Below are 13,386 nucleotides of genomic sequence, written 5' to 3'. Positions count from 1 at the left end.
TGACTCCAATAAACCTCAAGTTCACCAAGTACAGCAGAGAAAGGGCAGAGTGGTGGGGAGGGATCTGGCTGTTCTGGCTGCACCACAGAGCCAGCTGATCAGCCTTCCATCTGTTGGCTGACTCATGGGCATTCTAGAACAGCGTTTCCCAACCATTTTTGACTTGTGTACCCCATTGGGCATTCTGTCATACCATTAGTTTAACGTACAATTGATTATAATATAGAAACTATTTTACTTAATCTTTTATAAATTCTTAGGCATTTGATGCTTTTAATCTCAAATAAAAAAAAACAACACAAACATGTTGCCTAGTAGTTAGTGAGGAATCGAAATAAATACAAAATAAAATCATATTCTAAACCTGTATTTATAAAACTGGAGCTCCTCTGAGTAACTCCGTTATAATCACATAATTTAAACTTGATGAATTGGGAACACAATACAGAACAAACATTTTATTCAGACTGACTTAAATAGTTGTACTTGGTTTTCATCATACCTCAGTGTTAAAAACAGCTTATACCAGGCTCTTCTCTACATATAGTCTGTTCCTCTGCTTGGTTTTGATGTCTGTCAAAGCTGAAGGTGTACTCAAACAAGAAAAAAGTCATTTTTGGTTGAGAAAAGCTGGTTTTATTTTTCAATTGGGTCCTCAAAAAAAAAAAATCAAAATCATTTTACTACCTAAGAAATAATATAATAATATTTTCATCTACCCCTTGCACTCGCGGACCACTAGGGGAACTTGGTAAATCAAAGGACGGCAAATCTGCAGAAATCAGAGTTAGATCTCTTGTTTCGTTAGTTAGAGTGTGAATATTCACCAGGTCAAGAGTGTAGGGTGGAGACACCCTGCACTCCCTTCGCTGTAGGGCATGCCAGCACGCTTTGCCCTATGGCGTTGGGGAAACTCTCATACATTCTGTGGCGGTTCAATGAGGAGCCATTAAATAGTGTGATTAGATTGAAGTCGAATGAACTTCTCTGGTACAAGTTCCCAAAAGTAAAAAAAAAAAAAAAGCATAAAGAAAGCAAAACAGCATAATCCAGAGGCTACAATCTGCAACACCATAACCCTTGTAAGAAGCACCTTTTGTTGCAGTTGTTGCTTTTGTGCAATGCCTCCACCAGCTTTGTATGTCTAGTAACTGTAATATTTACAAATTCTTCTTAAATATAAGGAAGCTATGGCTGGATGCTTTCCTGCTGGAAGCTAAACCCCCACTCCTGTCATTAGCATTTTTTTTCCAGTGTTCCCCTGTATTTAGCGCTGTCCATTTTCTCCTCTTTAACTTTGCCCACTTTCCTTGTACCTGCTAAATATCATGATGCTGCCACCACCACGAGCCACTGTGGGGATGGTGCTTTTTGGGCAATATCTGTAGAATAACTCTCCTTCATGTCAAAAGTTAAATATGGGTCTCGTCTGACAAGAGTACCTTATTGAACATATTTGTTGGATTTCTAAATAGTTTTGGGATTTTTTAGAGTCATAAGACTTTTTTCTATTCCTCTTGACAACATTTCATGAAGAACAAGGTTTTAAAGTGCATGGATAATGGTTGGTAGTGAAGATTCTCAGTCTTAAAAGGTCATAGTCATAATTTTTTTAATTTTTTCTTTCATTGTTAAGAAAAAAAAAAACAGCCCTCAACAGAGGGGAAGGACTCTGGTTGTAGCTCTCAAAAACCTACAATGCAATACCCCGACCTACATGCAGTGGACAAAACATCTCGCCTGGGCAGCCAAGCCAACAATTGTCCCTAACGACCCCCTTTCAGAAGCATAGACTGGTATTGGGTATTGAAGGCTAACAAAGAACCCAAAGCAATTCATCATTCCTAAGGGGTGGACCTTTTCTTCTGGTTCAATTTGGATGTTTTCAAGTTTTTGTGCTACTATATAAGCTTCAAACTCAACGCTAATTCTGACATTTGGAATTGAAAAAGCTTCCTGGATGGGAAGCGAAATGTCTTCAAACTTGGAAAAAAAGGCCTGTGGATTGTTTTTTTTAAACTTTTTTGGAATGGATAATGGTTGTCCTATTGACAGATTCTTACACCTGAGATATTCGTTGCAGCTCCTGTAGACCTATTCCCTGCTTCTCTGGGTACTGCTCTCCTTGCCTGGCATGTCAGTTATGGTGAACAGGTGTTTATCTAAACCATTCTACTATCTAAAACTATTCTTAAGAAATTCTATTAGTTTATAAACAGCAATAAGTTAGATATTTAGATCTTCTCCACAACAGTATCCCTGGAATGTTAGGATTATTTTTGGTCTTAATGAGTGAATGAATAGGAATTTATTTCAGACAGTTTTTGACAAACAATAAATGAGTCAACCAAATACACACAATAGAGACTAGTTAACATCAACCAAACCAAACATCTATTTCCAAACTAACTAAATTCAACTGAACATAAACAGAAACAAAACCCTCCACCAAATAAACATGTCGGTATATACCGCTAGAGAAACATTGATTATTGTCATGTCTTCATGTTGCTGTTTGTTTTCTATTGTTCTCTAACCAATCTTAGGCCTTTGAAGACTATATAAATATCATATCATAATCAGATTGACTAGATGTATTAATGGGTAAAGGTAGATAAAAGTTGGATAGACTGTACTTTATTTAGAAATGTAAGGAAAAAAGGGACTTAACTAAGGAAGGCGAGAGCAGTCGTGTCCCTTTCGATACTTTTTCAAGGGGGTTTTACTCGGAAACAAGTTAATTTTCTCATTATGTAAAGATAACAAAAGCTGTTTTCTTGTGTTAACGAGATGATAATTTTCTCATAAGACAGCTGTTTTGTCATTATAAAGAGATGACTGGTGTGTGATATTACATACGTCAACACCACAACAGCGGGAGAGGATTTATGAGTATAATTCATGGCAGCCTATGTGTAATTCTGTAAATAATCCTATGTTTAGCTTTAAGGTAACTTCTGATTCATAAGCAATTAGAACTATGCCTCTGGTGCAGGTAACACTGGGTGTTCTCTGAACAGCACCGCTGGTGCATTAACCCCCAAAATGAGTCCAGATTGAAGATTTTCATCAAAAAAACTGTCAGATTTGTTTATACTGTATTCGATGCAGTCCAATCTTCCACTACGACCTGACGACGAGTGAAAAGAAAAAGGAAACTGAAAAACTGATTATTTGGGCACATGCAGTACATACTGCACAACTAAAGGGGCCGTAGGCATGGATGGAGTGGGAATCCAGGGCTGTTGGCCAGCCTCATTCATTACTCATGCAGGTTATTCATCTTGTTATCTCCAGAAATCAATAACTGTCTCGTGATAGTGACATAACTGTTTTGTTATCTTGAGAAAAAAATTATTTAACCATAATAACGAGATAGTTATGTCATTATCTCAAGAAGGCAAAGGAAAAAACAAAGTTGAGTTTGACCCCCCTCGGCTTCCATACTTACAGTAACACAGATATCATACTTGCCAGATTTGTATTTATGTGAAACATTTTAAAAGACAGAAAATATGTGATTTTTACTGTAAACACCTACTTCGTTTTTTTTCCTCTTGTAAAATTGGTCAAATATTTTAAATTTTCCGGTTTAAATGAGAGCTCTAGAAGTATACGTGTTTGTAGAAGGCAGTGTGCACCCTGAGATGTGTAATAACGACGGATGTGTTTCGTGTACCTCCGATGAGCATGATGCAAACAGAAAAGATCTTCTCAGCGTCCGTGTTGGCGGACACGTTGCCAAAGCCCACACTTGTCAGGCTGCTGAGGGTAAAGTAGAGTGAGGCGATGTAAACACTACGGATAGAGGGACCACTGCCAGTAGTGTTGACTTCTACCACACCACCGTATGGAGACTCCAGACGCTTTCCGAGCTCATGGAGCCACCCTGTTGTAAGGAGAATGAGAACTAACTTTAATGAATCAAAAGGAAATGCTGTAAATGCATGTTAACAGAGGTTAAAAATTACCTAAATACTCAAGAGGATTTCTGCAGCAGACCTTATTTAAAAAAAAAAAAAAATTAAAAGTGTTTAACCTATGTTAAGATCTCTTTTTTGCAATATCCAGAACGATACAAATAAGTTCCAAAAACAAAGCAGAAGTTTGGAAACCAAAAACTCTTCTTAGTCAGTACAGCATGGATCCATGCAGCTGATCCCGCGAGACTCTCTCACTGACACTGATTAATGGTAATTGGAAGGAAATACCTTACGCCTGCTTCACTTCAACACTAACTTCAGCGTCAGAAGTAAATAATTAGGACACAAAGCAGTAATCCTGCTTCATGCATTGGCCTGTTATTTTATGACACTGAAAGGCAGTAATTGGTATAGAGAAACCTCCAAAGCTGCTTAGAGAGAATGAGATAATTACAGGCATTGCAGCGCATCAATACTGACCAGAGATCAGCTCAGTGGGGCTCATTACATGACTGACCTAGAGGCTGAGGGCTAAGCCATGAGGGTCTATCATTAATTATGAATAGTCAAGGAAACCACACTTAAAAGAGTTGCTATTCTAATGTTTCACACTCTAACACCTTTTTAATCTAATAAATACCCAGAGATTTAGCCAAATTGGGATGTAATGGGATTATTATTGTTGTTACAGAAATCATGTAATGGAGAGTTTTTGCCTACAGCTTTCCATCCATCCATCCATCCATCCATCCATCCATCCATCCATCCATCCATCCATCCATCCATCCATCCATCCACCCATCCATCCATCCATCCATCCATCCATCCATCCATCCATCCATCCATCCATCCATCCATCCATCCATCCATCGCCCTTTTGTTTAGCCCTAAAGCATATAAAACAAATAAATTCTTTCAATTCTTTTATTCTTTTATCAATCTATTATAATAAACAGGTGTAAGAATAAGCATGGGCACATAAAAATGCACACATTGTTGATTCAGGATGATTTGGTAAAACATTTCCATTTACCATATGACCTGGCTTCCACCTCACAGTTCAGCACTACTGTGTGATAGTGTACTGTATAAAATCCTAATAAAAATGTTTACATTTGGGGTACATTACATTTAATATCTTTGGATGTTTTATTCACAGCTTCCCAACTTACAATAATTATTGATTGTTTGTAAAGAGTCTTTAATAAAAAAAATAATAATTCAATTAAAAAAAAAAAACGAAGTCTCCCAGCTCTTTAAAATGTCATACTTTTTAATATTATGCAGTGAAAATACAGATTTCAAGTCTGAAAAATATACAGAAGTTATCGTTTTAAGGATAACTGACAGCATCCTCGAACCATTAGATAAAAAGGAGCTTAAACCTCATGACAAAAAACTCAGTTCTAACATCTTGGTCTCTATGGGCTTTATTAAAGTGTTTACCGATATCCCAGTTGTAGGCATTAGACTCCATCTCCATCTTGCCGATGATGTACCAGATGCAGGCCATCCAGTGGGCCAGAAGTGCAAACATAGACATGAGCAGGGTGAGGACCACTGTGCTGTGCTGCGAATATCGGTCCATCTTTTGCAGGAGCCTCAGCAAACGAAGTAGACGGACGGTTTTTAACAAGTGCACCACGGACACCTATGGAGAAAGGTACAAACCAAACACGATGAACCTTATCATGCAGGCAAATTAATGGGAGCTTCTATACTATGAATGCATGTCAGCTACATTCTTTCCCAAAAACAAATAAAAAATTGACATAAGTTCTCTTTGATAGCCTTTGTAACTTATGGTTACCTAAATATTATACTACCCAGAAAAATAATTGTTATTCAAATAAGACAGAGGAAATATGAAAAAAAAACATGAATAAAATCCAACAGCTTTGCAGTTTTTCAGCCTCAAGACAAAGATAAATGTTTTATGTTATTGTATATTTAATTGATAGTGATGAAATACTTAAATAACTAAGAGAGAAAACCAGAAGAATAAAGAGTGTTTCTATATCAATGAGTAATGGCACAAATTGGATAAAATTAAAAATGATTCCTTAAATTAATTCAGTTTAAGATAAAAAAAAAAAACATTGACTGACAAAAAAGTGGAAAATTGTAAAGTTATGATAAACTTCCACCATAAACTCACTATAGGTATATTGTATTGACTGACATAATAATTTCACTGGATAAAAGCCCTCTGTGTCCCTCCCAAGCTGCCGCTCTTTCCCTTTGTTTCTTTTCCTACACTTAAATGAACTTCATGCTTTAGAGATGGCCTTTAAGAACAAATTGTTTTTGCTCTGGTTGTAATTAGAAGAATAAGAATAGAAGAATAAAGCTGGTATTTTAGCCAGAAATGCACCAGTAATGCCTTATTTAAATATTGACAAAGTTAGAGTATAGAGATCCAATTTGCTTTGCAGAGGCGTGCACAGACATTTTGGGGGGCAGGTGCTCAGGAGGGGGTGGAGGGCACTTTTTAGCGCACGTGTAACACTTAATTATAAAAAAAAATAAACGCATGTTGAATGAAGTTTGACTTTTATTTGTAACATTCTCTTAACGTGAGTTTTCAATGGAAAAAAGTCACATCACCAACAGAACAGACTAAAGCATACTTCTTTCATCTGGCTCATCTCCCTGTGTTCCCTGACCCATCTGTTCTCCCTCATCCTGGTCTTTTTCTGTCTCTGTGTCTTCCCTGAACTCTTCCTCATCTCCTGTCCTGTTATATGTTGATGGTATAGAGCTTCCCTGCTGTGACTGGCTACAATATATTAATAATAACCATCATGACAATAATAATAATAATATTGATAATAATAATAATAATAATAATAATAATAATAATAATAGCTTTAACAAATATGCCACATTAGTTTAAATAATGGGCTATTAGGGCAACATGACTGGAAGTCTTGTCACGTGAATATGACTTATGGTAGCCTACAAAATAATAGCTATTTTAATACCTGCTGCACAAACCACTTAAAAATAAAATGTGAACAGCTTTTAAGATTTTTCAATATGATTAACCCTCCTTTCTTGGCATTATGCTGCAATTACTAAATCAATATACAATTAAGACAATAAAGAGACCAAAATGTGTTAATTTATGTTGCCTAACAAAACCTATACAACAGAAAACGTTTGTCTTAACACATAGATTTGTACAGAAGAGGATTAGGGCCACTGAAAAAAAAAAAAAGTTAACTGATTTTTAAATTTTATTTCAGTTTAACATGGGAAAAAAGTCAGAATTCTGACTTTTTTATTGTCAGAATTCTGAGATTAAAGTCAGAATACTGAGCAAAAAGTCAGAATTCTCAGCAAAAAGTCAGAATTATGAGAAAAAAGTTAGAATTATGAGATTAAAGTCAGAATACTGAGCAAAAAGTCAGAATTCTCAGCAAAAAGTCAGAATTATGAGAAAAAAGTTAGAATTATGAGATTAAAGTCAGCATTCTGACTTTTTTCCCATACTAAACTGAAATAAAATTTAAAAATCAGTTAACTTATTATTATTATTTTTTTTTCCGTGGCCCTAATCCTCTTCCGTAGATTTGCAATTGCAAACTCTACCAAAATTATTTGTAGCCTATGTGGTCGTCCTCACGTTATCTGTCATTGACTTGGGCTACAGTGTAAAACTTTCAGAATCAGAATCAGGTTTATTGCCATTGTTAGTGAAGGAGTTCACAAACTAGGAATTTTTTATGGTACAATCGTGCAACATGAAACATATAATATGGAATAGGTAAATAAAATTATAAAAATATCTAAAAACTGTGGGTATACGTCATGCAATAAAATACACTTAAGATAAAAAATATGGATACAAAATATAAAAAGTAAAATAGCATCTTACAAGGAGACAACTAGTTTATCTGGTGACCAGTCGGCAAAATGCGTGTTTGGTGCTGCTGAATGAGACATTTTAATGCACAACAAAATGATTCTGCTTGATCTGTATATTACCTGGCTAATGGGGCACGGCAGAAGCAGCCTGTGAGCGACCGTTCCTGCTATCTGAAAACTGCTATGATGCTGCGCATCTGGCATGCCCTGCGGGCGACCGAGCGAGTTCACGTGACAAAGGAAGAGAGAGAGGCTGGTCGGGTGTGCGCAAGTAGGTCGGTCATTTCGGGGCATTGTTTCAGTCGCTTTTAATGGCTCAGGTTTTCAAAAGATCATTTCAAAACCGACCTCAGTAAAATCTTAATAATATTAATAATAATAATAAAAAAAAAAAAACGAGTTTCAAAGGGGCATTTTCTTTGATAGAGGGCAAACTTCCTAGTGCTTTAGCACCACCTAGTGTCTATGTGTGCACGCCCCTGTTGCTTGGTTAAGATACTGTATTTTAGGAGCAGATCTTTTTTTATCTATTGTTACAGAACTAGAACGAGGTTCATTACCAATAAATGAATTAAACATGTAAGGTTGCATATTTTTGATCTGATGATTGAGTAAAGAAATCACTAAATGAAAAAAAATAAATAAATAATGCATACACAAATCCCCTTACTACCTGTCTATAATGTACTGGTCAATGCAAAACAAAAGTAAAATTGAATCAGAATTATTGTTCTAAGCCAAGACCATCTGACCACCTTAAGTCAAAAACAGTCAGACATAAAAATGAATTTAAGAAGAGATGTTTTAATAAATGTTCATGCAAGTCGAACTTTAGAGTTGATTCTGAGTGAAACGTGGGTTATGTTTCAAGATGCAAGCTTTGCTTCTACAGCCTCTACAGTATCTGATCTTTACTGCAGTCACTGGAGCTGTCTGCTCACTCTTTAGTCTTTATGGGCTACAGCTGCTGTGTCGCTTGCTGCTGCTTCTAATGCCAGACTGGTTTAACTGAAATTTTCCCTGCCATACTTTGCTACAGTCCATCTGTTGGGCTCTAAAAAAATCCATACTTACACCCATAAAACCAAGAAGCTGTCTGCAACACTCCATGATACTCCATTTCTAACATCCTGGCCAGCCATGGCCTATTTGTCTTTCCTTTGCACAGCCACAACTTTAACTAAGAACCGTTTTGAATCACCTTACATCCCATAAAAGACAATGTCTTGGCTGTTTATTCAAGAGAAGGTTTGAACGTTTTTAAGTGTGAAATAGACATTTAAAAATGGTCAAGTCCACAAAATAATTCATATTATTTATGTTAAACTTGACACAGTGACTTTGACACCTAGTTGCAAGGCAATAAACCAAACTAGACATCAGCTTTTGCATGTGAACATCACTTTTCATTACTTTTGTTACAAAGCTGTGTGCAAAATCTCAATTCCCCTTGTTAGACTTAGTTGAAAAGGAGTAGAGATTCTCTGGAGTTAAAGAGCTAAAGAGATCCAACAAAAAACAGAGAGGAGAGGTGGAGCCACTTCCTGTTAAAATATGAAAAATAATGCATAACACTAACTTTTTAAATAAGCTAAAAACCAACAGACTTCTCAAATGCTACCTGGATCTTTAATGAGATCCTGACGAATGCTTGTACATTCCCACAGCATGATCTATATGGAGACTATTTCTGATGGAGGACCCTTATAAAATTGCTAATTAGAGCAATCACACACTCGCTTGTAGGAGTGTTTGATTTGTTTTTTGTTTTTTTTTACTTTATATCCTTACCCATTTGAATTATTCAATCAAGCTACTTTGGTGGAGGTCCTCTGGTGCTTGTTTATGATTTAGACAGGAAATATAAGGGTCCCTTCACTCTCTTCTCTAAGTAATGCAGCTGCTCCTCCAGTCTGAAACCTGTTTTGTTACATTATGGCCACAAACTTTCATGTATTTTATCAGATATTTAAAGTAGTGCATGGTTGTTAAGAGGAACAAACAATGAATAGAAATGAGAATTTAGCTCCATTTCCCGAACCAACTAAAACCCACTAAAAATGTAATAAAAAAAAACAGCTTCTTTCAGAAGTTAATTTGCAAATAAAGTCCACCTGTCTGTGATCTAGTGTCAGTGCAAATAACGTTAATCTGTGAGAGCCTTAGAGGTTTTTTAGAGAACATTAGTGAACACAGAGCATCACAAAGACCATAAAAAACAATCAAGGTTAGATCTGGAAAGGTTTAAAGCAAGGTTAAATTACAGATTATATCTCAAGTTTAAATGTTTCATTAAGCATTTCATATAGGCCGATTAGCTGCAGGACAGAGAAACAGCCAAGGTTCCCACAGTGATGATGGAGGAGCTGCAGATTTCTATTACTGAACAGATACAAATTGTGGGCATGGCACTGCTGTCTATTACTACTGTCATTTATGGAAAAGCCGACAAGAAGAAAGCCAGCCACAGAAGGTGCACAAAGGAGGAAAAGGAGCATGAAGTATAAAGTGCATCCAGATATGTACAGTGGATGGTAAGAAATCTCTCCTTTATGTTTTACCATCCACTATATACACTTCATGCACCTTTTCTCCTTTATGCACCTTCTGTTGTTTATAAGAGCCAATGTCACAAGTGAATTTCTCCATTGTGAGATCAATAAAGTTTTATTCTATTGTATTCTATTGTATTCTATTCTATTCTATTATATTATATTCAATTCTGTTCTATTCAGTTCTATTGTTTGTTAGTAAGACGGGAAAAGTCCTGCATTTAATTTACCCGAAGCCACGTAGAGTAGAAGTAGGGCTGGTTATCTAATTAAAGGATACACAAGGCAAAATTTATATTGTGTAGTAAACATATAACTGACAAAATGGTACCATAAGTTGAAGAACCCCCCGCATTATATTTTCAGACTGTCTTTATTGACAAAATAAACATATTAACCATCTGACAAAAGAGCAAATACGAGCTGATGTGTAGTTTTATTAGAGCTACTTTTTCCACATGTCTCCAGCATGCCTGTTTTTTTTTTTTTTTTTTTGCACAATTATGCTTGGAGGTATGAAGGACGAGTGCAGCACAAGGAAGAGTGAAGCCCCCTACTGAGCCCTATGGGCTCCATCTCTCCTACACTATTCATCATCACTCTGAATCCCACCTATGGAGTGAGCAGGCTGTGCCTTTTTCTTCCAGTAGCATTTAAAACATGCAGCATTATGTTTCATGTATGCCTTGTCACCTGTGCCGTCCCCCCCTACACCTTCATTATTTTCTGCTCTGTGTAAAATTTACTTTAAGCTTCCTGACTGTTTTCTTCTTCTGCATTTTTAATTCTGCATTTGCATTCCTGAGATACTAAATGTACAGAAACTCATTATTTCTCCCCCTGCAGCCACCCCTTTAACCATACAGGTGTGCCACAACAGCACTGTGGGACAGGTTTATTTATTTTTATTTTTTTATTGAATAATTGGAGCTGTATTGGGCCAATAACCTTGAAATGTCCACCACTTTTCTTAAGACCCAGGGGGCATAATAACATGCTTTCATAGTGTAAGAGTTAATATTTTTGCATTACTGAAGCCGTCCTCCGTAAAATAACCTCAATGGGAGGCAGTCATGAAATCATTAGGGTATGTTTGTAGGTCACATACTAGAGCTAAATGCTAATTTTATATTTAACTTATTGGCAAAACCAACACATAAATTTACTTTTATGTCTTGAACCATTCAGGAAGTGAAAAAACTGTTTCCTCCTGATCACCAGATTAATCATAGAATACTTAAAATCTACAGTTTACAAAAAATAAAAAATAGAAAGATTTTATCAAAGTAAATATTCAAGTAGATAAGTAATAAATCTAGATCAGTCTCTGCTAATAAAAACTTTTTATCAGATTGTAAAATATATCAAGAAATTTGAAAATCAAGAGTTTATAGAGGGATGGCAGATGTGGTGTAGCTAAGAGTCATTGTGTGTGAAAGAGGGCTACAGTTTGTAAAGGGGACTTTCTAAATGCTCCATCCTGCGAAGGGACATCAGCCAGAACCGTCAGGAATAATTCCCCAAACCAATGCTGTCCCCAGTGACAGCAGAGCTTCCTATGGCCCCATAGCCCTGCACCTATACTCTGCTCTACTGGGAGTGTGTGGTATTTCCATTATTAGAATCTGGATCTAAACTAGTACCTCTGCCTGGAGCAGCCGGTCTTTGCTGCCCTTCTTTTAATAGCAAAAGAAACATGTTTTTCTTGTTTACTACCACTTTTTTCTGTTCTTTCAGCAAGTTATTTTAAATCAAACTGGAAAGCTTCTTGACAATTACAGTCTAAATTATAATCATAACCATGATAAAATGAAAAGCTTTTAAATCATTCTTGCATGCCAAATATAACACCAGCAACAACTGAAAGGTTTTCCTTGTTCGTTTAGAAAAAACAGTGAACAGAATGTTGCCAGTTTCAAACCCTCAATACCTTAATTCAAGATGGTACATAAATTATTTTCATTTTAAAGAAATAAAATCTGCATCTAAATAAAACAAATGTTTTTGTTACTCAACATTTCACCGTTAAGTCTAAACTGGATAGGGTTGAATAACAGTGGAAAACGAGGCACATATAGTGCGACAGACGTCCAAACTTCATACGGCTCATTCAGATACATGCAGTTGAATGGGCAATCTGCCGACACAGTTGGATGTGCGATCTGCACAAATACCCCCTTTACCACTTCAGATGTTGGCTTTTAATTTCAGCAGGCAGAATAATCTTAAGATTTAGTTCATCTCAGGTTAGCCTGTGGAAGACAGGTTGAAATATTTCTGGATTTTCTTTCTACTGCATTATCTCAACTCTCTGCACTTAAAGGTATTGTGGAAGATTTTTGCGAATTTTTTAAAAGACTCCACCGTAAAAAAAAAAAAATGCAGAACCCTGTACCCGCTCCCGAGAGTGAACGCCTATTAAACACATGCAATAGCATGCACGAGACAATTTCTCATTGTGGACGCTCTATTTAAAAGTTTCTGTTCTCATAGCCCATACAAGCTTACTGTCAATGAACGTACTGTACGCCCTAACCCCTAAATCCCTCAATCACTGTATAGAGCGAGGACTATATAGTGGACTTCATAGCAAACTCAGTTAAATTACCATTAGGGCAGATTATCACTACTTTGCTCCCCGTTGTTCACGTAACTCAGCCTCCACTGCACGGTGCATCTTTTTTATTAGTCACTGTTGTCGGGTAGCCTATGGCGACAGCAGGCCGCTGTGACAGTGAATCCCATAATGCTTTGCAACGAGAGCTCTCCAGAGAGAAGAGAGCTCAATGACCGTAGCTAGCCATACATATACGCCTGAAACTGCGTATGCACAGAAAAAGTTAACTAACTGGGGACGAGCACGTAGGACCGCCTTACGTAAACATATCGTCAGAATGATTGGCAACTAGGAGGACCACTCATTTAAATGATTCACCTGGAAATAAAAGATTGTCTTCTACCTTTAAATTTCCAACTTAAAGATGCATTACAGAGTTTCGTAATGATACTGCCATCTGTGGCCAAAACATATAACTGCAGCA

At 36.6% G+C, this 13,386-nt stretch overlaps 1 protein-coding gene across 1 annotated transcript in view; it reads right to left on the bottom strand.

Annotated features, from left to right (window-relative positions):
- The window catches only part of kcnh8 (potassium voltage-gated channel, subfamily H (eag-related), member 8), an 80,954-nt gene that overhangs the window by 26,744 nt on the left and 40,824 nt on the right, over positions 1–13,386 (bottom strand). Inside the window, 2 exon segments of the mRNA XM_038300235.1 lie at positions 3,680–3,889; positions 5,370–5,574. Of these exon segments, the coding sequence (XP_038156163.1) occupies positions 3,680–3,889; positions 5,370–5,574 (415 nt within the window).

This window comes from Cyprinodon tularosa, unplaced genomic scaffold, assembly GCF_016077235.1.
Source record: "Cyprinodon tularosa strain WSP-4 unplaced genomic scaffold, ASM1607723v1 ctg443, whole genome shotgun sequence".
NCBI lineage: Eukaryota > Metazoa > Chordata > Actinopteri > Cyprinodontiformes > Cyprinodontidae > Cyprinodon > Cyprinodon tularosa.
The sequence above is the reverse complement of the archived record's forward strand: the minus strand, read 5'-3'. Positions and strand labels throughout refer to the sequence as shown.